The sequence below is a fragment of the Camelina sativa genome, chromosome 7, assembly GCF_030686135.1.
Source record: "Camelina sativa cultivar CO46 ecotype springtype chromosome 7, ASM3068613v1".
NCBI classification, from domain to species: domain Eukaryota; kingdom Viridiplantae; phylum Streptophyta; class Magnoliopsida; order Brassicales; family Brassicaceae; genus Camelina; species Camelina sativa.
In genome coordinates, this window is record NC_141886.1 from 6908005 (window position 1) to 6932516 (window position 24512).

At 35.5% G+C, this 24512-nt stretch overlaps 3 protein-coding genes and 3 pseudogenes across 9 annotated transcripts; 1 reads left to right on the forward strand and 5 right to left on the reverse strand.

Annotated features, from left to right (window-relative positions):
* Positions 1-3393: 3393 nt before the first annotated feature.
* On the reverse strand, positions 3394-5090 carry LOC147940971 (tropinone reductase homolog At2g29150-like). 2 transcript variants are annotated; one of them, XM_087457931.1, is made up of 5 exons: positions 4755-5090; positions 4457-4664; positions 4140-4353; positions 3943-4049; positions 3394-3733 (listed from the first exon to the last, which is right to left on the reverse strand). In XM_087457931.1, the coding sequence occupies exons 1-5, from the start codon at positions 4817-4819 to the stop codon at positions 3542-3544; spliced, it is 786 nt and encodes a 261-aa protein (XP_087314057.1). In that variant the 5' UTR covers positions 4820-5090; the 3' UTR covers positions 3394-3541. The 2 variants fall into 2 exon arrangements, with proteins under 2 accessions (XP_087314057.1, XP_087314058.1); XM_087457932.1 differs by lacking the exon at positions 3943-4049 and having other exon boundaries at positions 4755-5026.
* A 331-nt stretch (positions 5091-5421) lies between these two features.
* Positions 5422-6769, reverse strand: LOC147940972 (tropinone reductase homolog At2g29310-like; annotated as a pseudogene). Its single transcript, XR_015561678.1, has 5 exons — positions 6600-6769; positions 6313-6519; positions 5970-6186; positions 5772-5878; positions 5422-5677 (listed from the first exon to the last, which is right to left on the reverse strand). The product of XR_015561678.1 is annotated as a tropinone reductase homolog At2g29310-like (transcript).
* An 874-nt stretch (positions 6770-7643) lies between these two features.
* On the reverse strand, positions 7644-10245 carry LOC104700580 (tropinone reductase homolog At2g29330-like). 3 transcript variants are annotated; one of them, XM_087457933.1, is made up of 7 exons: positions 10153-10245; positions 9970-10051; positions 9216-9302; positions 8900-9107; positions 8602-8818; positions 8388-8494; positions 7644-8297 (listed from the first exon to the last, which is right to left on the reverse strand). In XM_087457933.1, exons 3-7 carry the CDS (start codon positions 9281-9283, stop codon positions 8106-8108), a joined length of 792 nt encoding a protein of 263 aa, XP_087314059.1. In that variant the 5' UTR covers positions 9284-9302; positions 9970-10051; positions 10153-10245; the 3' UTR covers positions 7644-8105. The 3 variants fall into 3 exon arrangements, with proteins under 3 accessions (XP_087314059.1, XP_087314060.1, XP_087314061.1); XM_087457934.1 differs by lacking the exons at positions 9970-10051; positions 10153-10245 and having other exon boundaries at positions 7644-8274; positions 8351-8494; positions 9216-9338; XM_087457935.1 differs by lacking the exons at positions 9970-10051; positions 10153-10245 and having other exon boundaries at positions 7958-8297; positions 8900-9141; positions 9176-9338.
* A 116-nt stretch (positions 10246-10361) lies between these two features.
* On the reverse strand, positions 10362-11908 carry LOC147940973 (tropinone reductase homolog At2g29260, chloroplastic-like). Its single transcript, XM_087457936.1, has 5 exons — positions 11596-11908; positions 11286-11492; position 11253; positions 10961-11177; positions 10362-10834 (listed from the first exon to the last, which is right to left on the reverse strand). Exons 1-5 carry the CDS (start codon positions 11811-11813, stop codon positions 10530-10532), a joined length of 948 nt encoding a protein of 315 aa, XP_087314062.1. The 5' UTR covers positions 11814-11908; the 3' UTR covers positions 10362-10529.
* A 4241-nt stretch (positions 11909-16149) lies between these two features.
* On the forward strand, positions 16150-18244 carry LOC104700583 (putative inactive L-type lectin-domain containing receptor kinase III.1 pseudogene; annotated as a pseudogene). The gene has a single exon (XR_015561677.1). The product of XR_015561677.1 is annotated as a putative inactive L-type lectin-domain containing receptor kinase III.1 pseudogene (transcript).
* A 269-nt stretch (positions 18245-18513) lies between these two features.
* Positions 18514-23032, reverse strand: LOC104700582 (uncharacterized; annotated as a pseudogene). Its single transcript, XR_015561676.1, has 11 exons — positions 22867-23032; positions 22617-22706; positions 22347-22469; positions 22054-22221; positions 21911-21961; positions 21662-21824; positions 21232-21279; positions 21099-21155; positions 19831-20967; positions 19545-19682; positions 18514-19450 (listed from the first exon to the last, which is right to left on the reverse strand). The product of XR_015561676.1 is annotated as an uncharacterized LOC104700582 (transcript).
* Between the last annotated feature and the right edge of the window lie 1480 nt (positions 23033-24512).

Genomic DNA, 24512 nt, shown 5'->3' on the forward strand with positions numbered 1-24512 from the left:
AAGAAAAAAGAAGAAATCGAGAACCGGATGATGATTACTCGAAGAATCAAAGACGAATTGAAGATCTGATGTAGATCTGCTGATGAAGCGGAAGAAAAAAGAAAAACGAAGAAGACAATGATGGAATCTTCTTGTTTCTTAGAGAGAGAAAAATTTTCGCTCTGATACCATAACAACTTTATGTGAACGAATAAACTGGATTTCACATTAACCGTAAATCGTGTTACAAAGTATACTTATATACAAGTATCTTAGACTAAGGCAAAAAAAAAAAAAAAATAGCTTCACTCATAAAACACAACTGAAACTCTAAGTCAGACTCGTACGTTTCCACGTCTTTATATAAAATTACAAAAAAAAGCTGATGGATGGTTAGTTGTCATGGTTTACTCTTTGGTATAGATTAGTCACTCAAAACAGTAACTTAACATAGTGTGTTTGTTTGTGGAAATTGTGCTGTATAAACTCTCTACAAGGGACCCAAACTCATAAACTCTCGTAGCGTGAGAGTTGTTATTAGAGAGAACATTTAAACAGGTCAAAACGTGAAAATGTCTTTGTCAAGCTTGAGGCTGATAGGAGAAGCCATTAACAGTGAGACCTCCATCAACGCAAATGGTTTGATGGAGGTCACAAGAGCCGGATGGATCTGTTCCCACAACGTTAAAGAAGCAAAATTCTAGAAGATGTCGGATGGATCGTTCCAGCCAACTGACCGATCGAGATCCGTTCCCACGACGTCATAGAAGCATTTTTCCGAAAGCTGTCGGACACCAAGCGTCCGTAGCTTAATTTGTAAAGACTCTCCGTTAAAGTCTAGAGGTCGCCGGTTCGAGAGACGACCTTTGGAAGGGCACCATATAAAATGCTTTGATCCCTGATCTAAGCGGATGTACGGACTAAGGCCCGAAACCTCTTAGTAATTAAAAATAATAATAAAAAAAAAAGCTGTCGGACTAATCGGTCCAACACATAGATCAAAAGATCTACTATTTCCCATTTTTAATTTGTCCTTTTAGCCATAACTTTTTGGTTCAGTTTCGGTTTTCAATGTCCTTTTTTAATAAAAAAATATTTTATTTACTATTTACTATATAAATAAAATATTAAATATTTCCTCCGTTTCATAATACTTGTATAGGATGTTTAGAGAAGTATTTTTGTTTCATAATATAGGATGTTTCCAACTTTCTATGCAACTTTTAGATTAAATTTATATTTTATATTACGCAGACTTGTTTACGATTGGTTAAACTTTTTAAAAATAATTATTTTTTAATATGCGTGTTTTCACTAAAATATCCTATATTTTGAAACGGAGGGAGTATTTTAGAATTTTAATAGTTAAATCTTATTATATATAGTTGGGTTTTCAAAGTTAATCATTAACAGGATTGTGACACGTGTCAAGTATACTGATGAGATCTTGACATGTGTCGAAAAATTATTATTTTCAAAACAGCTAATTAAGATAATAGCATTAAATCTACATAAATTTTACATGTTTAGATATATATAAAAATTCCTAAATCAATAAGAAAATTAAGAAAACTAATATATATTCCATTGTACAATAATTATATTATGCATGTTTTATCAATTAGATTTTGACATGTATAAACAAAAAAATAATTCATTAAGCATGTATGTTATTATTAATCAATAAATAGTGAATAACAAATCTAAAAAAAATAACAATATATCCACATAAAATTTACATGTTTATATCGAAAGCTTTGATCTTTGATTTTTTTTTTATGATATAACTTTGCTGATCTATTGTGGGTCTTTCGTTTATGTGGGTTCTTCAGTGGAAGCTATCAGATGCAATAAAATGGAATTAAAATATATAAAGCCCGCTAAATTAATCGAGGATGGAAACACTGATGGAGGTTTCAAAAGTGATTATATAGTTAGTAGCATTATAAGTTTTGAAGATTAGTCGGTGGTTGATATTTCTGATCAAAATCTAGTGTTTTCTCTTCTAGATAATGTCAATGATTCCAGTTCTGAAACAAGAGCTGCTTGATCAAATAATTGAGAAGCGATTTTGAAATTTCGGAAGTTGGAACAATAAACCATTTTAAAATTAGTTTCAAACGGAATTTATGTGGTTTTCTATCGAATTTGGTTAGTAAACCGTTTAAACCCATATATATAGAGAAATATATAAGAACTTTTGATTTGGGTAGAAATAAGTTGAGAAATTATGATTCAAGAATATTTGAGACGAGGTCGTAGTTCTAAATAGTTTTGGTACAATGTGATACTTCTGAGGAGTGAATAGGTCATCGATCCTATAACGTGATTATGACATATGTCATGTTTTGGATTGTTTATAAAGTTTCTATTTTATATATTTGAATTATCTAAGACTTATATATACTATCATGATTATAATTTTCAATTTTTTCTTTTTATTATGTTATATTAACTTTGTTTCAATTTCTCAATTTTTATTGGGTTGGTCATAAAATCATTGTAATCGAGTAGATAATTTTCACCAGTTGTTCATCCAAAATATTTTTGGAGTTAAAAAATTCATGGTTAAAGAAACTATGTCACAAAACAAATTTTAATAATTATAAGAACTATAATCATGTCAAAATGAAAGTAAAGCAATATAAAAGTTGTTTAATTTGTTTAAAAAATATTTTATAGGTGGTGATAAAAACATTAAAACATACTGTAATTGTATGTGGCTACTAATTATATGTTGCTTTGATGAATTCTTTGTATGTAAAATATTTTGTAATAAATTGTGAAACGTTTTTGAAATTTGACAATAATAATATTTGTAATGATGAGTATTTGACAAAAGTTTTGGTGGGATATAATTTAGCTTTAGATTATTGTAATAATTGTTATAATATATTAAAAGTATAAAAATATAAATAAATGTATGAAGTTAAATACAAATATGATTTTTTCTCTAGCTAAAATTATTTTAATATTTACTTCAGAAAATAAAATTTCTTTTTATTTTTTTAAAAAAATTATTTAAGATTTAAAATTTATTTTATTCAACAATTTTAAAACCCGCACATCATGCGAGCCCTTATCTAGTAAAGATATAATATATTATTTGTATATATTTTTTAATATGTGTGAAACAACTAGACAACTAAAAAAACCAGGAGTATCAATCCCAAACGTAACAAACTCTGTTGGACCGATCGGTCCACTTCATCCACGGCTTATTTTGTTTTTCTTTAACCGGTTTCAGTTTTCCTATTTCTGTAATGAGTATAAAACCCCCAAAACCTAAATCACCAACGACATTCTATTTTTCTGAATTTTAGCTGCACTTAAGATTTTTGTAAGCCATATTTGGAGATTAAAGATTTATTCATCTTTCTTAACAATTTGGAAAAGAATTCTAAACTCTTTTGCTTTTTACTCATCAATCTAATTATGTCTTATTTGTCTCTTTACATACCTTTTTGTTTATAATTAACAAAAGAAAAGGTCTCCTTAAGTTGCTAGATATTGCAATTTAAATATCAAGAAAAAAAACACATGAAAACAAACAATCAAGGGTTTAGTGCCGAGGCTTGTAAGAAAAGCCGTTGATAGTGAAACCTCCATCAACGCAAATGGTTTGACCAGTTATATAAGAAGCTGCAGGAAGACATAGAAATGCCACAAGCAATGAGACTTCATTTGCTTCTCCAACACGCCCCATCGGTGTCCTACTCTCCACTGCTTTGTTAACCTTTTCATCACTGAGCATCTGAGAATTTTTTCATTCATGTTAAAACAGTGAAGTAATAATATAGCTTTGACTTAATTAATTAAAAATTCACATGTAATTATTTTTAAAACTTCTCTAACAAATATATAATATTTGGCTTAAGTTAAAGATTTATATGTAATAATCTTATTCTTTTTGTAGTATCAAGGAGATCTTTGTTTTTATAAATTTCTAATTAATAGCCTTACATCGGCAACTAAAGGAGTTGTTATGACCCATGGACACACAGAGTTAACCCTTATGTTGTCACTTGCCCACTCGCATGCTAAGTTTCTTCCTAGCTGATTCATAGCTCCTAAAACAGAAATTTATAGTTAATTAAGTCTTAGAACGCGATGCATCAGTCGCTGTTTGAATATATGTGTATATATATACATACATATACCTTTAGTTGCTCCATAGACGGATGAACCGGTATGCACAACACCAGAAACAGAGGACATGAACACGATGCCCCCTGAACTTGAAGCTTTTAGTAAAGGATGAGAGAGCTGTGAGAGATGAAAAGCCGACTCGAGATTTGTAGCCATTATAAACGAGTATTCTTCTGTTGTAAATTCTGTAGTCGGCTTGTCTATAAACGTTCCCGCATTGTTTACCTACATAACATATGTATATAGATTGATAGATACAACAAAACACTATGTTTAATTCTTGTACATCCCAAGCCCAAGAAGGAGAAAATTCTATATGTACACTTACAAGGATGTTCAGTTTTCCTTGGAAGAGAGAGGAAACGGTTTCAATGAGTTTCTCTCGTTGCTCACGAGAAGAAACATCGCAGATAGAAGTGGAAACCTGAAACCCTTTTGCTTGCCATTTACGTAAGCTTTCTTGAAGTTGAGTTTCGTCTCTTGCACATGTGTGGACTCTTGCTCCCAACATTGATAATTCCTCCACCACTGCTTCCCTGTTCATGAAACACACAAACAAAGTTGGTTCTTCCATACCAAAATATCACAATACAATAAAAAGAACTTATAAAATATTCATGACTCACCCGATGCCTTTAGAGCCACCGGTCACAAGAGCAGTCATACCTTGAAGACTCCATCTTTTCTCCATTTTTCTTGTATCTTACTTGAGGTGACCAGAAAAGCCACAAATTTAATGTATACAATGAATCTGGATCAGATAAGTGTGAAATTAATATGTTTGTATGTGTGGTGGAAATACTATGTAGTCGTATGAGATCAGAGAAAAATGACTAAAATATCTAAGATAGTGGTTCTGACCAATGGATAGGCTTCCAAGTTTGTAATATATTTCTTCATCTTGAATGGAGCAAAAAGAAGAATGTTTTGTAAAACAGAGAAGAAAGGACAAAACTTTCATTATTGGATTATTACAATAATGGTTTGTTTTCGGAAATATCTTCTTATTAATTAGGTTTCTTGTTTTACTCATAGCGAACCCATATTGCATGACTTTATAAAAAGGTCAGCTTGGTTTCTTTAAATTAAGATTAACTTAATACTGTTGAGCTTGCTATCGAACATCGTTGAGGCGATTTGCATCAGTGTCATGGCAAGAGTATGTGCATCACATACCGAACCATTAAAACCCTATTCCATAAAATTTGATAGAGCAAAGTTTTATTAGATTACAAGGCCATTAGAGAGTTTTAAGACATTTAGAGAAAAACACAGCAAGGCTATCCCAAAGAATGTTGCTGATAAGAGAATTCATTAACAGTATAACGTCCATCAATACAAATAGTTTGACCCATTCTCAAGCATGTGGGTTATAGGAGAAGCCATTAACAGTGAGACCTCCATCAACACAAATGGTTTGACCAGTAATATAAGAAGCTGCAGGAAGACACAAGAAGACCACTAGTGATGCAACTTCATTCGGCTCTCCAGCGCGGCCAAGTGGAGTTCTACTGAACAATCCTTCCTTGAAACTTACGTCCTCAAGATACTTTAAGAATACACAATTGAGAAATTATTAGAGGAATTGAGGTTGTTACATTCACACCAAATATATATTTAGAAGTCGTATTTTGTTTTATTACAGATTGAGACATAGGAGTATGGATGATATTAGGAGCAACAGCGTTGGCTCTGATGCCGTATTTTGCCCATTCACATGCCAAATTTTTAGCTAGCTGATTCAAAGCGCCTATAAAATAAATGAACAACAACAAATAAAAACCAGTCTTGGTTAGTCAATCTTGCAATGAACCGCCTCTAGTACAAACCATCTTGGTTACCTTTCGTTAGACTATAAATGGATCCACATGAAACTGATACAATCCCCGTAGTCGAGGAAATAAAGACGATGCTTCCATTTCCGGAAGCCTTTAAGAGAGGATGTGAAAGATGGCTAAAATGGAAAGCAGCTTCCAAATTTGTTGATATGTGGAAAGAGAAATCTTCTTCCACATATTCTGTTGTTGGCTTCCCACGAATTACACCCACGTTATTTACCTACATATGGTGTTTCCATAATATTCTGTTATGGAGTTCACCTTAGATATATATATATATATATATATATATATATATATATATATTTGGTTCTTGTAGATCACAAGCCTTAGAAGGAACGCTTACGAGGATGTTGAGTTTTCCTTGGAAGAAGGATGAAACAGTTTCCATGAGTTTCTCTCTTGGTCACGAGAAGTAACGTCGCAGACAGAAGCGGTGACCTGAAACCCTATTGCTTGCCACTCACGTAAGCGTTCTTGAAGCTGAGTTTCGTCTCTGGCACATGTGTGGACTCTTGCTCCCATCATAGATAGTTCCTCCACCACAGCTTCTCTGTTTATGATCTCACAGGTAAACATAGTTATTTGTATATATCACAACACAATAAAAGAGCATATAAGATGAGGACTGACCCGATTCCTTTAGTGCCACCGGTAACAAGAGCAGTCATACCTTGAAGACTCCATCTTTTATCCATTTTTCTTGTACGTTGCTTGAGTGGCCAGAAATGCCACAGATTTTATGTATACAATGAATTTGAAATCAGATAAGTGTGAATTAGTGAATATGTTTATAATTTTGTGGTGGAAATATTTTCTTTTAATGTCTAAGATATATAGTGAGTGGTCCGGAGACAACATTCTAGTTTGTTCTAAAAGTCTTAACACATGGATAGGGACATAGGGTTCTTCTCCCTTAGTTTCTTTTATAAAACTTTTCTTACGACTTTTTATATCATCTATGTAATTTTCATACTTAAGATAAGCTTCAAATTAGTTGGTAATTAAGACATTTTTTCTCCAATGGAAAAATAAGTTAAATGTTTCTCTCATACTTTCAGCGCGGCGAATGATAATGGATCTTTTGTAAAACAGAGAATAAGTCAAGGAAAGAAAATTCAAGCTTTTAATTTGCATTCACCTTCACCTTTTGATAGATGTTTTGTGATGGCTCTTTCACAGTAGAGACACCGGTAATGTCACATACTTCTGTATTTGGGCTTGATACCATATATGTTTCTATTGGAGTCCAAGTTGTGCTCTTATGGTTAGGATGCAATTTTCAAAGCTTATCTTATTGTATGACTTTAAATCTCATTTGGTGTAAAAATTTTACAACTACAAACCTGCCGAAGTTCATTTCTTCCTCATGCTATGAATATTTACAACGCTAAGAGAGGCTGCTCTATACAAAAGAAGTTGTCTAGGATCTCTCAACTTAATTATGCTAATCTTTTCTATGTAGGATGCGACTAGAACTAATCTTCAAAGTAGTATACTGAAATCTTGACCATTCTTGATATCAAATAGAAGCAGAGCAATAGGGTAAAAAAGTATGATAAAGAGAGAAGAAAGACAAACACGATTCCACTGGCTCCACCGGTCATAAGAGCAGCCTTTTTTTGAAGACACCATCTGCTGTTACCCATCATTATCTATGACTTATCACAAACCAGAGACTCAAAAGTTTATATATAGGATGAAGATAGATCATTAGGTGGATACATTAATATGAAGATAGATCTCTAAAACATTTGTAAATTAGGTGTATATATTAATTAAGCAGCATGGTAAACATAAACGTGATCAACATTGGCCACCTAGTGATAGTGAGAAAATGCGGAAAATGCGGAAAATACCACCCAATGCTGAGGACAAAAGTCTCTCCATATCAATTCCGACAGTACCATGAGAGCTTGTTCCAAAAACCAGCTAGTTCCTCCAATATGGTATGTTTTACTTGAGGATTGCATTCTCATAAGCAAAATAACAATAGGGAACTGGCAAAACTAGCATATAGTACCAAAAGGGAAGATGACGTTTTAAGACTCTTGTATGTTTTGTGCACTAGCACTAGCACCGACGTATTATTTGTTTTATTGTGTTCCATTGGACAACACACACAAGACAAAACCTGGCTCAAGCATGTGGTTGATAGGAGAAGCCATTTACAGTGAGACCTCCATCAATACAAATGGTCTGACCAGTTATATACGAAGCTGCAGGTAGACACAAAAAAGCCACAAGTGATGCAACCTCTCTTGGTTCTCCCGCGCGACCAAGTGGAGTTCTACTAAACAATGCCTTTCTGTAATTGATGTCACCAAGAAACTTAAAGAAACAAAATTAAGAGATGATTAGAGGGATTGACGATGTTAACTTACTAATAATGTTAAAATTTATGTTCTTTTTCTTTATTACAGGTTGAGCCAGAGCAGTGTTGATAAAATTAGGAGCAACAGCGTTGGCTCTTATTCCATCTCTTGCCCATTCACATGCCAAGTTTCTTGCTAGCTGATTCAGAGCTCCTGTACATTCACACAGAAGAACAAATGTATATTTCTAATAATGAAACACATATCTAGTATTATTATTAACTGCATGCGTCTAATAATACTTGGAGCAATCTATGTACCTTTGGTTAAACCATAGATGGATCCACAGTTAATTGATACAACCCCTGCCATAGAGGAAATGAAAACAATATTTCCAGAGCCTGAAGCCTTTAGGAGAGGATGTGAAAGCTGGCTAAGATGGTAAGCAGACTCCAGATTTGTTGACATATGGAAGGAGAAATCATCTGCCACATATTCTGTAGTTGGCTTTGTGAGAATCGTACCAGCGTTGTTCACCTATGTTGAATCAAAAGAGTTAAACAGCAATCATGTTCACTCCATATAACTTAGCTTCTCAAAATTAAAAAATTTACTTACAAGAATGTTGAGCTTGCCATCAAACAGCGATGACACGGTTTGCATGAGTGCTTCCCTCTCCGGACGAGAGGATACATCACATTTTGAACCACTCACTTGAAACCCTCTCTTTTCCCATTCGCTTAAATTTGCTCTGAGCAGCGTTTCAGATATGTCGCATACATGGATTTTGGCTCCAAAACTGGCTAGCTCCTCTACAATGGCATGCCTAAATAATCCCACAAACATAAATTCCTTAAAGTCTTGATCATTTTGGATGTCAAATAGAAGCAGAACAATAGGGTAAGAATATGATAAAGAGAAAAGAAAGACAAACCCAATTCCTCCCGCTCCACCGGTCACAAGAGCAGTCATACCTTGAAGACTCCATCTGCTGCTTTCCATTATTATCTATGACTTATCACTAACCAGAGGTTCCACAGATCATATATATAACAATTAGGAAATGGGATGAAGTAAATCACTGAAATTGAAACAATAATTAAGCATCCATACAAAACATAAAATGTGATAAACATTGACCAACTCATTATAGTGACATATGTACTTTGTTTCACACGTAAATAAAAAAAAAGGACCCATCCTTTGACACCAATGCTGAGGACAAAAATCTCTCAACATCAATTCTGACAATACCATGATAGATCTTTAAGTCTATATCTAGGAATTGGACCACAATCCTAAATAATCAAAGACCATTGTCACCATTCGTATAATACATATGGATATTGCATCATTTTGTAATAAATCAGCAAAAGCAAATAATAATTGCCTCAAGGCCTAAGATTTCAGACCAAACCAGACAACGGATCACACCATTAGGTATTGGCCAAAGTGGATAATGAATTTAGATATTGAACTCTCATTCACCACAAGCATAAATTTTTTAGAATCTTCAAGAAACAGACCATAGAGAATAACAAGAAGAAGACGAATCCAATCCCTCTGGCACTGCCAGAGAATATGGAAAGAAACTTATCTAAACTACATATATGTGTTTTAAGGCAGAGACCTAAACGAGAAACCGTTGACAGTGGCATATATGAAGCTGCAGGAAGACAGAGAAATACCACAAGAAAGGAGACTTAATTAGCCATTCCAACAAGCCCCATGAGTGGCCTAGTCACCACCTTTTCTTCTGAGTCTTTCTCACTGAGGAAGTAAAACATTTTCACATAAGCTAAAATTGAGTAGTAATAAAATATTTATTTATATTCATAGTACTAAGGAGATACTTTTAGTTTTGGCCTTACATTGTTAGTTAGTGGAGTTGTGATGAATCAAGGAAAAACATAGTATGAGTGCAGGTTCAAGACACGGAATACAATCCACTGAACACTCATGGACGAGTCACGAAACATAAATTTTTGTTATCATAAAAGTCATGACATGAAAAGTTCCTCGACAACTTTCCACCACATGAACAATCAAAATTATAATTAATAGACTTAATCCCGCCATCTGATGCTAAATTATCTTTTTAATTAATAGTAGCTTTTGTAGCACAACGTAAATACTCAGTAGAGCAGAAGGCAGAAAGCTGTTTAAGTCTCATATGAACAACTGTCTTTCACGGGAGAAACAAGATAAACTAAGGATCCCAATGAAACTAGTAAAACGATAGAGTGGCCTAGTCATGTTGTGGGAAGAAATCATTTATTGACATTCCTCCATCAACACAAATAATCTGCCCTGTAATATATGATGATGCAGGTAGGCATAAAAAAGCAACTGCAGAAGACACCTCACTAGGTTCACCAAGCCGACCAAGAGGAGTTACTGAGTACACTTCTTCCAGGTAGTCTTTGTTGCTAAGGACCTGAGACCAAAAGACGAGAATCATCAAACTTCGTGTCCACGGGGCCACAGCATTGATCCTTCTATTGTCCTTGGCCCACTCGCAAGCCAAACTTCGTGTTAGTTGATTGATTGCTCCTAAAACACAAACGGAAACAAAAAGATTCAAAAGTCTTATTGGTTTATTGCTCCTTATAGCACCAAAACATCTTAGTAAAAGTTGAATAGAATATATATTTCTTTGTTTCCAGCAAAACTAAATACCTTTTGTTGCAGATTGTACCGACATATTCTTGAGAGAGACAAAACCAGAAACAGAAGAGATGGACACAACACTCGCAGCCTCAGATGCTCTAAGAAGCGGATAAGCAAGTTGGCATAAATGAAAAACGGATTCGAAATTTGTCGACATGAGAGTTGAAAATTCACCAGCAGTAAACTCTACCATTGGTTTCCTAATGTTTGTCCCAACATTGTTTACCTAAAAAGCATCAAGATTTGAAGACAAGATATTATTTTTTTAATAGAATTGTTTCTCAGAGACAAACTAGCGAACACTTTATGTGCATTATCTCTGAGTAGCGAACACTTTATATGAAGCTTCCCGTCAAAGTCAGATGACACAGTCTCCATCAACGCCTCTCGCTGAGCTCGATCAGAGACATCACAAACAGACCCAGCAATTCGTAAACCAGAACTGTTCCAGTCTCTCAAACAATTCTCCATCTCGCTCTCATTCCGAGCACAAGTGTGAACCTCTGCTCCAAGACCAGCAAGTTCCTCCACAATCGCACGCCTGTACTTAAACAGTAACACACACACACTCGTCTGAGAATTCGCGTTTGATTAAAAGGCTTACACTTGTTGAAATTTGGAAAAAGATGCGAAGAGAGACAAACCCAATCCCGCGAGTACCGCCGGTGACAAGAGCAGTTTTCCCCTGTAGAGACCATCTCGCGGAGCTCTGCGTTGCGCAACGGACGTGCACGGAAGATTGTTGTTGGGTTTGTAGTTTTATGCGTTTGATAGAGAGGTACAAGTGAGGTTTAAAGGAAGAAGAAGAAGAAGCAAGAAAGTGAAGGTTTTGAGGTGGATTTGTGTACAAGTGAGAAGCCATTGATGCAGAGCAGAGCTCATGTTTCAGCCTTTTCAAAGTGTTCACCTGTATTTATCTGACAGCATTGCCTAACTTTAGAAAACTGAAAATTGGAATCAAAGTCAACACCAAGAGAGAGAGAGATGGGGTCAATACTTTTTGGACCGTTCAGATTATGGTATTGGTTTACAAAATTCGGTTTTGCTTTTCAATTTCAAAACTGATTTTGTTCGGTTTATATGACGGTTAAGTGGTTTTTTTGATTATAGAGAGGGTTTGTGGGTGAAAAATAAAGAGATTACATCATGGGCCATATCACCTGTTACGTTTGTTTCCACTTTGGAGTTGTTGTTGTATACTTGTATTGATTCCAATTTCTTTTATTTGATGTGATTAGTCTACCAACCAAAAAAAAATTTCTTTTTTTTTGACAATAAAATTTATTATACTATTATCTCTTGGATTCGTTATTTTACAAATTCATATTTGTTTCTCATTTGCGAACTAATTAATCCCAAAATTCGTAACTCTAAATTTAATGGGTGTTAAGTGAACTACTATAATGCGTTGTGTTGCGAATGAGTGAATAAACATTGAAAGAAAAATGTATATTCCAATATGAAGTGATCTCTCGCCAGCTCTAAACCAAAGTGATTCACAATCGGCTTGGTCTTATAGTAACAAGGCAACTAGAATCGGCTCTGCCAGATAATTTTTCTCTATTCATCCAAGAGGTTCTAGATACCATATCTAAAGAGAATTTAAATGAAAAGTTTACTCACACAGAAGTTGATGATTTGATACCACTACTTGTGAAGTTTGGAACGGTCTTGGAACATGAAAATCCTTTGACATTTGTCCGTCGAAAGTGTGTAAAACAGTTTGAGATAATGCTGGCAGGTTCAAGGCAAAAATCGAAGTTAGGTACAACTATAATAAGGAGGTGAATTTTGAACAAAAACTAGAGCAAGTTATGTTACAATGATCTGTTGTTGCACGTATAATTGCCAGAGATGATTATATAGATGTTGTTGGTAGAATTCCTTACAAATCGATGAAAGAGGAAAAAAATGGTCATTTCGTGCTAATTATAGGATACGGTATTTGATTGTAATGGTGTTCACTTCTGGGAAGCCCAAGATTCCTACGGAGCCGCAAGAGGAGAGAATGGCTTTATTATGACTAGGATGTCGATCCGCGCATTGCCGTATGAGAAAGTGAAAACTTGAAATGACTAATATTGTTAATTTACTTTTTGAGAAACTTTATTGTAATCTTTTAATTATATAATATGAAATTCAGAAATAATGTATAATATGAATCAACCAAATTAATCAAATAATAATTTTGTTGTAAATACAAAAATCAATTCAATGACAATAAAAGATCAATGTTAACAAGATATATGAATCTAAGATTGTTGAATCTTAGTCAAATAATCAATTTTAAAAAATATTCACATAAATCAAATTTTAAATCATAGATCTATCTTTTTAGCCAATCATTATTTTATTGAAATAAAAATCACAATCAATTACTTAGATTGATATTTGGAAGAGATGATCAATACGAGTATAAGATGGAAAACGACAGCAAACAAAATTTGGATGAAAGAATCAATTAATAAAACAACAAAAATAAGTGAATCAATATCGATTAATAAATTGAAAGAAAACAATACTCAGATTTTTTAAATCTTCGAGGTGTAAAATAATACTCAGAGAAATAAACATTTTTCTCAAGGTCCATAAAAATCTATATATAAACAAAGTGGTGTGGAAACAAAGAGGTATGAAAAACTAATGGGTGCGAACATTGAAAGTTAGGGGTATGACGAATAAACAAAATTATTGGGAAGAAAACCTTGCAACTTTTGTGATAATTAACATATATAAACTCAATCAGTTACCTAGATTTTAATACCCGAAAGATATACTCGATGCATGTATAATGTAGAAAACGACACCAAACAAATATTGGATAAATGAATCAACAGATAAAATAGTGAGATTTTGAAAAAGATGCATGGAATAATAAATTGAAAGAAAACAAACTTAGATTTTTTAAAACTCGGAGGTGTGAAATAATACTCAGAGTAATAAAGCTTTTATAAGGTTATAAGGTTTATAAAGTTTTTAAAAAGTGTTTAAAAGCGTTTACAAGGTTTTTATAAGGTTTTTTAAAGGTATAAATTTCAAAAAATTTGGCGGGAAAACCCAATTTCGTAATTTTGGCTGGAAATTTTTTCATTTTTGGCGGGAAAATATTTTTCGATTTTGGTGATTGTACATTTTTGTTGTCACTCAAAAAAGGGTAATTTGATCATTTTATACATAAAGAGAGATATTTTTGAAAATAGTTAACATGAAGGGGTATTTTAAAAATTGGCATGCAAAAAGGAGTATTTTTGAGAATGCCCCTAAAGCAATTATGTTATGATACCATTATATTTTTTTTAGTACATATGTTTTAAAGACAATCAAACGGTAACTTATCAATTACTATTAAATACAAATTTAAGTTGTGTCTTTAATATAATATATATGATTATTGAATATAATGTGAATTTTTTATATATTAGAAAATATTTTAAAATTTTCAATTTGTCTATCATAATTAATTTGGTTTCAGTTTTTACTTTGAAATTTATGAAACCATTTTATAGTAATAGGACAATTAGTTACAACAAAGTTAATTGAATATTGTATATTCGTTAAATAATTAAGATAAATTAATTTATTTATAGTTTCGTTTTTTGGAAAAAAAAACTGATAAGTATTCTAAGAAAAAAAGTGTAAGATCTTACTTTGATAGATAAATTATACACCACATAAAATACAAACAAAATAAAATCAAATAAAAGAATAAAATGTTAAATTTAAAATCAATGAGAATGACATATGTCACGAAAATAGAATGTCAAATGTCACATTGTTAGGCAAAGTTAGTAAAATCTTCTCTTACATATAGTCTAAGACTAGAATGGTATACTCAATTTGTGTGTAAGTGGAAATAATAATTTCTGGTTTTGGGAAATATTCTTGTAGATTGACAATATTTGTGCTCTTTCGGGAAATTTAATATTTTAGAAATATTGTGATATCTAATCTAAATAATGTTTTGTTATGTCACTTAGGAGAAAATATTTTTTTATTGTTAAGCAAATATGTATTGATTTTTTTTTTCTTTTTTTTTTTGGCCAAAAGCAAACCTATCACAGCTTCCCTTGCACTGGCTCTGGTCACTCGTCCAACGTCTCTCTTTTTCTTTGACAGAACACTTAATTATCCAGACTTGTATCGATCTTGTAATTGCTCAGACTTGATCAACAGTGTTTAGTTTCATTAATATAATACCAATTTGGATACACTAGAAAAAGGACATGGAAATGGATCAATTAAAACCTTTCTTGGCTCATCCCTAGACATACTTAATTAATACTGTATACCGATAAAGTTTTTTATTTTATTTGATAAGTTCTTTCTTACCTAGTTTTGCTTGTATATACTTAAACCGTTATGCTAAGCAGGTAAGCAATCAACCCCTAGATCATTTTTGTAAAATTGAAACTAAATTATTTATTGTTTGAGATATATTCGTTGGATTAACAATCATAATTATATACTACAAGAAAATAGTGTGATTTCCTACGAAATTTCCGAAGGAAAATAAATATGTGTGCACTAGTCTAATATGAATGTATGTGTTCATACACTCATACTCAATTAATAGTTAGAATTGTTAAAGAAAATGTATAAGACTTATGGCTGAGTACACACATTTCTTACTTGATGAAAGTTGAGATTTCCTCGTTTACATAATCTATAGAACTTTATGTGAATGCATCTACAAATAGGATTTGCATGAAAACTTCTCTTAATGATTTTGTAATATATATAATCTTTGCATCAAACTCCGCAAGTTTACAATACGAACCAAACTAAGAATTGAATGGTCAAGTCTTCTTTTTCTTCGTCTTCAATTCGAAATTATTAATTTGATAGCATATTCCTTTATAATATGAATATGAATAGTAATATTATAAGTTCATTGCTTATGTTCTGATGTTCATCAAATATTATATCGGATAGTGACTAACACCACGGCCAACGCCTTCGTCCACACTGACCACGTTATTGTTGCAATTATTTTTATCAGAGAAGAAATTTTGAGGAAAGTCCGAATGAAATTTTCAAGGTTATTAATAAAAAGGTTTCTTTAGCAATTCATAGAAAGTCAAATACACAACTCAAGTTTGTATAACTTCTTAGTATAAACAAAATGGTTTGAATATGTAAAGGTCAGAGTTTTTTGAAGCTATAAAAAGGATAGCAAGAACATATATTGATACAAAGTAACTTCAAATACTAAAACCCCATCTATAATGATTACCTCCAAATTTATAGCTCTAGCAATAATCATCTTATTATACCTAGTTTCTTGTGGCTCGAGTCAACGAGAAAGCAACTTTCTCAACCATGGGTTCCTCGAGGCTAATCTACTCAAGTTCGGCTCCTCCAAGGTGTACCCCAGTGGCCTCTTGGAGTTGACGAACGCATCAATGAGGCAAATAGGTCAAGCTTTTCATGGTTTTCCCATACCCTTGTCAAACTCCAACTCCACGAATTCGGTTTCTTTTTCCACAAGTTTCGTCTTTGCCATCACTCAAGGAACCGGTGCACCAGGCCACGGCTTAGCTTTCGTCATTTCACCCTCTATGGACTTCAGCGGGGCTTTTCCAAGCAATTATCTGGGCCTCTTCAACACCTCCAACAATGGAAACTCCTTAAATCGCATTCTTGCAGTTGAATTTGATACTGTGCAGGCCGTTGAGTTAAACGATATTGATGATAACCATGTTGGTATTGACCTAAACGGCGTGACCTCCATTGAGTCTGCACCAGCTGCATATTTTGATGACCGAGAGGCCAAGAATATAAGCTTGAGGCTGGCGAGTGGTAAACCAATTAGAGTCTGGATTGAATACAACGCAATTGAGATGATGATCAATGTCACATTGGCTCCTCTAGATCGTCCGAAGCCGAGTTCACCTCTTCTCTCGAGAAAATTGCATCTTTCTGGGATTTTCTCCCAAGAGCATCACGTTGGATTCTCTGCGGCCACGGGAACTGTATCAAGCTCACATCTGGTTCTAGGTTGGAGCTTCAACATCGAGGGGAACGCACCAGACTTTGATATCACGAAGCTTCCTTCCCTTCCAGACCCGCCGCGTCCATTGTCTCCGTCCCCAAATCCTCCCATTTCAGTCAAGAAAGACTCGAACAACACGAAGCTGATCGTTATCTGCGCTGCAACAGCAACCGTTGCAATCATGATCCTAGTTCTCTTAGGGTTTTGGGTGTTCCGTAGAAAACAAATATTCTTCACCGGAGGTGCTCGTAAATTCTCCCACCAGACGATTTCAAGCGCAACCGGAGGTTTCGACAGCTCTAAACTCTTGGGAGAAAGAAACTCTGGGAATTTCTACAAAGGGCAGCTTGCTCCCACAGAGATAATCGCCGTGAAAAGAATTACGTGTATCACAAGGCAACAAAAGATGACCTTAATTGCCGAAATCGACGCGTTCTCAAAGACAAAACAAAGAAACCTTGTTAATCTACATGGTTACTGTAGCAAAGGAAACGAGATGTATCTTGTTTACGAGTACGTCTCTAATGGAAGCCTAGACCGGTTCTTGTTCAGCAACGACCGACCAGTTCTCACTTGGTCAGACCGGTTCTGTATCATAAAGGGGATTGCGGCAGCGCTTCAACACCTTCACGGCGAAGGTCAAAAACCCTTAATCCACGGAAACGTCAAGGCCAGCAACGTGCTCTTAGACGAAGAACTAAACTCCCGACTAGGAGACTATGGACAAGGAAGCAGAGACAGCACCTCGGGACACATGGCACCAGAACTAGTCAACACGGGAAAGGCTACACGTGACACAGATGTGTTTCAGTTTGGAGTTTTAATGATGGAGATTGTCTGTGGAAGGAAAGCCATAGAGCCGACAAAACCCCCTGAAGAGATCAGTTTAGTGAACTGGGTGCTTCAAGGGTTCAAGAATGGAGATCTGTTACAGAGATGCGACACAAGAATTAATCGAGAACACTTGGTGGCTCGTGAAGTGTTAGTGGTTCTGAAAACAGGACTTCTCTGTGCAAACCAATCTCCAGAGGTTAGGCCGATGATGAAGCACGTGTTTCGGTTTCTCGACGGTACAGAACAACTCCCTCATGATGACTATCTCTTCTATGGAGTCTAACAGAGCATTCAAAACGACTCATAAAGTGATATCGAACACAATTGTTATTGAAGCGTTTGCGTTTTGGTAGTGTGAATAATGATTGGACCAAGACATGATGTAAATCTAAAAATTGTACCATACTGTAAGATAATTTGCTTCGAAGTTCTAATAAATTGTTTTCGTGATTAAAAAGAGAAGAAAATTTGCAATTGCATATACGTTTACAGATAACTCAAGCAGAAAACAGAAGATGGTTAACCCAACATGCAACCATCAGTATACAAACAGCAAAATAGAGATCAGAAAAGTCGGTTCCACAAATCTGATCGTAGGAAAAGAGATTGTTGCATTGCACTTCACCTGACTGGGTCTAGGCACAAATGGGAGGATCTGTTATATAGCCACTTTCTTAACCAAGTCCTGTAGTTGACACTATACTCATCTATAAACAAATCCCAGAGTACAACCAAGTTTCAGTATAAAATGGCATTTCATTTATCCACAACAATAGTAGTACCAGAAGCAACCGCAAACGGAGCATGAACATTCTTCTATCAACTCAAACATAATGATTCCCAGACAGCCACAATACCAAATTGTCATAAAAATCTACTCAATGCAAGAAACTATTACCAGAACATAAGCCATGAATGTCTGCATAAAGTCTGCACTCAAGAATAGCAGAGAAATTGTCACTTGTCCAATTTTGCTGCCACCAACAAACAGACCACAAGAAAGTTTGGAACACGTAAGAAAAAGCACCACATAAAAGATAGATCTAGCATGGCATTGTATCTTAAAAAAGCTGTTCAAATAAAGGTGGATAAGGATTTAGTGGCTCATGCCCTTCTTTGCTTTCAGTGACTCGAGTGCTTTGTTTCGCAACTCAATCTCAAGCCTCTTTGGATCTGACTCCCCTTTTTTATTCTTAGGATAGGTCTCAGCTTCATCGCCCTCTGAAGTATCAGAATGCTCTTGATTCTTATGTTTCAGCTTCCCACCACGACGTTCTTCCCTTTTACGACGTCTCTCCTCTCGCTTGCGTTTCTTCTCCTCCTTTCTCGTTTTCTTTTCTTCCTTCCTCCTCCTTTTAGCCTCCTTCCTATCTTCCAGGTCAGAATCAGAACTGCCCTTATCATCTGAGGATACTTCTTCCCTTGAAGACCTTTTCTCCTTTCTTCTCTTTCTATCCGTAGTATGATGTCTGATATTTTCCTTAGAATCAGAGGAAAGGTTTGCATCCAAGTCGCTGTTATCCTCTTTCTCAACCTGATCACTGCCCTTCACCTTATTAGAAAGAGGCTGACTCTTTCCTTCTGAATTTTCTACTCTAAGCGATTCCTTAGGTGAAACTGGGGGCATCTCTGAACCATGGGTTCTACTGGAACGCCTCTCTGGTATCTTATCACTGCTAAGAAATTCAATAGAAAACATTTATCAAAACATGAAATCTGAAATCAAAAGAAAATCATACGGAAAAGAAAAAGAAAAAAAAACCACACCTCTTCCTCTCTTGCTCCTTCACATGTTCTGCACGCCTAACTTCTGGCACCTTTTCCGGTAATTGTTTCCTCTTATCAATATCAGGCAACTGCACTGCAGTTCTCTTTAATAGCTTGGAACTTTGAATCCCGTCCTCTCTATACACAATGCGAAAGCAGAAGATGGTCAAGGAGTTAATAACTACTGATAAGAAGAATCTGCATGTAACTTACAACAGTTTATACCACCTTATTTTAAAAGGCATTGGCACAAATAAAATGATAAATGGAGTCATCAAGAGCATACCTATCTTGCTCTTCAGATGGATGTCCAGGAGATCTTCTGTCCCTCTGTTGCCTTCTTCTACTTGGAGAAGGAGATCTACGGCGAACAGGAGGTGAGAACGACCTAGAAGGAGATCTACTCGAGGATGGAGACCGTCTCCTACGTCTGTCAGCTGATCGAAATCTTCGACTACGCCGGTCGACAGGTGTTGGTGACCTGCGCCGAACAGGAGAGCGTGCTTTGACATGAGATGAAGGAGAAGATCTACCTCGACTTTTAACAGGTGACATAGATCCACTATGTTTGACATGTGAAGGGGATTCTCCTTCACCGCGTCCAGCTGGGGACAAGGAGCCTCGCTCTTTGGCAGGAGTCAGTGAACTACGTCGTCTAACAGGTGGAGATGGTACCACTTTTTTCTCACCGGGAGGGGACAGTGACTTGGGTGATGGTGATTCCAGGTGGTTGGCTGCATGAGATCCTCCAAACCTCATCGGCGAAGGTAATCCTGCACGCCTAGGAGGTGGTGAAGGCAATTTTTGCCCAGCCGGTGGTGTAGGCAATCTTGCCCCAGTAGGTGTCATGCGCCTAGCCACCGGTGAGGGAGACCTCCCCTGTGAGTCAGACCTTCCTCGCTTAGCCAGTGGTGACCGCGACCTGTTGCGCCTATAGAGTGGAGATGGAGACCTGTGCCTTCTAGCTGGTGGTGAAGGAGACCTACGCCTTCTAATGGGCAGAGGAGATCGGCGATGTCTAGCCGGCGGTGACGGTGACCTGCGTGACCTAGCAGGTGGTGAAGGTGACCTGCGTGATCTAGCAGGTGGTGATGGTGATCTGCGTCTCCTTACAGGCGGGGCTGGTGACCTGCGTCTCCTTGCAGGCGGAGATGGTGACCTGCGCCGCCTAAAGGGTGATGGAGACCGGCGACGCCTTGAAAGGGGTGGTGACTGACGGCGTCTCTCAGGCGTAGATCGCCTGTGACGTCTAATTGGTGACCGAGACCTGCTTCCATAAGCAGAATGTATCCTACGTCGCCGAGGAGACGGAGACCTACGCAAGGAACGTGATCTGGATCTATGCCTTGAATTCGACAATCTCCGCTTTCTGGGTGAGATGGAGGCATCTGATGATCGTGATAAGCTCCTGGATTTCCGTTCACTGTTGCAGAAGTAGATCAGCCATCAGCAAAAACCGCACTTACAGGAAATAATTGATACAGAACTAGCAAGTTGGACATCACAGGATACAATTTCTTAGGAATAATAAAACAATTGTGGAAGGCATCATACCCAGAATAACTTCTAGAGCCTGAATTTGTTTTGCTGATAGACCTAGAACGTGACCCTCTGCAAAGCAACCAATCAATATATACTCACATATATGATAAAATGGTATCAGAGAACAAAATTATTGAAAAGTTACCTAAGGGGTGAGCGGGATGCTTCTCTGCGACGTGGAGATATCAGATCCCTGCATCAAGGAGGCAATGTCAAAACCCACTCACATCATAATCTTAGCTACAAACCGATTTCTGGAGAACGAGCAAACCAAATGCACATGCAAAGCACCAGTAGCATAACTAAAAAAGCTAAAAGGTTAGAAGACCCAGAACAGCCCTTTACAGAAAAACTTTAAAAAACTGCGCCAGGAGTATTTAATAGAGATGATCCACATACAACAAGTGGATGGACTCAATCAAGAATAATATCACACATTTCCAGACTCCATGCATACCATGATAAAGAACACAGGGGGATACAGTTATGACCAGAGACCAGAGGTTCTCTATCTAGTCTAGTTTCAATAAATGACAAGAGAGGTAATGAAAACATAAGCATCAAGAGAACTCAACCTTCTCGTTTCTTTTACACCATTCTTCTCGTCAGCCCTTCTCCCATCCTCTGGAAGATCTCTTGAAGGTTTTTTCTCCATCCCATTTTTCCCCTTGAGATCAACGCTGCTGTCCTACAGTAGTTGAGGTAAAGCACATGAACCCTAATAATTGCAGAAGCTATCTGAATAACATGAAAAGAACAGTCGAATGTTAAAACCAAGAGCATCTATATAGACTGAAACTCTAGCATGAATAAGTTAGTCTTACTATTTTCCTCAACGAATCATGCTCGTGGTTTGCTTTTTGCATTGCTGCTTCCTGTCAGAAAAGTAAAACAGTCATGAGACAGCAGGAGAGAGGAAAGTAATTCATCATCAATTCCAAACTTCAAAATGACTATTCAAGAATACCAGTTTCTTCTTTGTGTCAGCTTCTCTAGCATCTAAAAACTGCTGCGGAACACCACTTGAATTATTCTGTGCGCTTAGAAGAAGCGTCCAGAGTTCTTTCATAAACTTGCCAGTATTCTTCTCCATGAATCCAGTTAGCGATATCTGAATCTCCTTACCATTCACTACCTACATTAGTAACACCGTTCAATCAGATAGTAGTCTAACAAAAAACAATAAAGCTCACTTGATTAAACCAATAATTATTCGATATGACAAACGAATAGGAAAAGAAAAGTACAGTTATCAGATACCTTCCCATCAAGCAGACCATAAATAAAGTTGATGAGAACTTCATCTTCGAAACCAAGAAGCTCAGTGACTCTAGTCGCAATCCAAGGCTTCATAACATCCATCTTCACTTTGGTCACATCCACCTTTTAACACCAAGCAAAGCATAGAAACATACACCATTAAAAAAAAAAACCTCCAAACTATAGTGAAATCTCAACTAATAAGTAATTCAACGAACCAATTTGATTATCGAATTCACAAATTCGTTAAAATTGGAAAAGTACACTGACCAAATTCTCCAACTCCGGAGCAAATTTCTGACTCTTCATCAATTTGGCTTGCTTGTTAGAGAACCGAGTATCCTGCTCGGCGGAAGTACCCTAAAAGAAACCCAAAACAAAGACGAATAAGAACGTAATCAGAAACCTATGAGATTCAAATCAAAGCCACGGGAAAAGAAAGCTTAAGATCTGGATCTATAAGAGATAATTGCATCAATCACAGTAATAAAGAAAGAAGATGATCGGAAAAAAAACTTACCCGGAAAAATCCGCCGGACATGTTTTAGGGTTTGGTGAAGCAAAGATCGAAGAAGCTTGAAAGAGAGACTTTGTGCTTCTGTGAAGTAATCCGAAAAGATTTTTGAAGAGATTTTAGTTTACGAGCCCTAGCAATGAGATGAGATACTTAATTTTGTTTTTCCATTATTACCCTCAGATTCTTCAGAATATTACTTTAGTGCCATTTGTGATAGTATTTGGTTTCAATTGGCCCCATAAGCATCATAATTTATACACTAAACCTATTGGTTTGGGCATTCCCATTAGGCATTAGCCCAAAACAACTCTGTAGTAAGTTATATTTTTTTATGGGCAATTTAATTACTACTCTTTGGTCTATTGATCTCGAGTGATAAAAGAGATTGTTATTGAAACATGCAACTTTTGCAAGTGATACTTAACGAGATCTGTACTTTGCATAGTAAGAGTAACATTTTTTGCGTAAACGGTTATTAACGAGAAAGAGAGTTTGTTTCTAAAACAAAACACAGTATGAGGACGAGAGACGAGAGTTTTATGCTAATTACAACGGAAAATAGTTTAAGGTTAAGTAGGGTTGGAGGATGAAGTTAATAAGAAAAAGATGCTAAGTTTTAAATGTGTTACAAATGAGAGGAAGGGATTGAAGTAAACTATCATAGTGGTAGTGGTAGAGGTAGACAATATTTTGTTTATGAAGTTTGGTTGAGACTTTGATTGGTTCGGTGAGTTAAACAACAACAAATATTGGTGGTGATGACAACAACAACGAACACTACAAACAAAAACTTAAATTAAATCACTTAATTGTATCATAAAACTAAGTGATACAAATTTGAATTACTTATTTATAATTGATATAAAAATTAAAAATGTAACATCATTTGCAATAACTGATGCCGTTTTTTTTTAACCTAACATTAAATTAAATTAAAAAAAAACTCCAAGATTGGTTGCCCAAACAGGAAGAAAAGAGATTACAAAAGAAGTTTCAGAAATTAAAGATCTCGAAGAACGAGCAAGACAGTCTGCTCTCACGTTGGACACACGAGGGATCCTGGTAAGAGTGAAGGCATGGAAGAAGGATCTGAGCAAGGAAAAGTCATCCAGCAGATTCGAACTGATGCCGTTTTAAGTTGTGTGGCATCAATTGATTAAAACTGATGTAAATAATAATTAATTTGTATCACTTTTACATATTGATATAAATGTATAAATTTACATCACTTAAATAATTGATTTATTTATAAATTTATATTAACATCACTTAAGAAAATGATATATGATTTACATCACCATTTAGTGATACTGATAAATATACTAATTACATAAGAAAAAAAAATTGTATTGGTTCTTATAAAACTGGTAATTTAGCATCATTTTCTTATGGCTTGACATCACTTTTTTATAATTGCGGAACCAAAAAAAATCCTTTTCTTTCTAATTATTTTTAAAAAAATTATCTCCCTAATTTACTATTTTGTTGGAAACAGAATATCCATTTTCCCACGATTAAGTGAATCAAATTGCAAATTTTCCTAAAAAATAGAATCCTAACTTCTCCTAAATATCTCTAAAAATCTAAGAGGGGGGTATTCAACTTATATTTTAGAAAATTGTAAAGTATTTTCAAAATCACTTGTTATT

What these genes read in the sequence shown, in the direction of transcription:
- LOC147940971 (XM_087457931.1), bottom strand. Translation starts at nt 4,819, where the DNA reads ATGGAGAAAAGATGGAGTCTTCAAGGTATGACTGCTCTTGTGACCGGT. An exon ending in GGTGGCTCTAAAGGCATCGG is followed by an intron (nt 4,665 to 4,754) that starts GTGAGTCATGAA and finishes TTTCATGAACAG; the next exon opens with GGAAGCAGTGGTGGAGGAAT. An exon ending in CGTCTATGGAGCAACTAAAG is followed by an intron (nt 4,050 to 4,139) that starts GTATATGTATGT and finishes TTTCTGTTTTAG; the next exon opens with GAGCTATGAATCAGCTAGGA.
- LOC104700580 (XM_087457935.1), bottom strand. Translation starts at nt 9,269, where the DNA reads ATGGAGTCTTCAAGGTATGACTGCTCTTGTGACCGGTGGAGCGGGAGG. An exon ending in ATGGCAAGCTCAACATTCTT is followed by an intron (nt 8,819 to 8,899) that starts GTAAGTAAATTT and finishes GATTCAACATAG; the next exon opens with GTGAACAACGCTGGTACGAT. An exon ending in CATCTATGGTTTAACCAAAG is followed by an intron (nt 8,495 to 8,601) that starts GTACATAGATTG and finishes GTGAATGTACAG; the next exon opens with GAGCTCTGAATCAGCTAGCA.
- LOC147940973 (XM_087457936.1), bottom strand. Translation starts at nt 11,813, where the DNA reads ATGGCTTCTCACTTGTACACAAATCCACCTCAAAACCTTCACTTTCTT. An exon ending in GGCGGTACTCGCGGGATTGG is followed by an intron (nt 11,493 to 11,595) that starts GTTTGTCTCTCT and finishes GTTTAAGTACAG; the next exon opens with GCGTGCGATTGTGGAGGAAC. An exon ending in GGTACAATCTGCAACAAAAG is followed by an intron (nt 10,835 to 10,960) that starts GTATTTAGTTTT and finishes TTTGTGTTTTAG; the next exon opens with GAGCAATCAATCAACTAACA.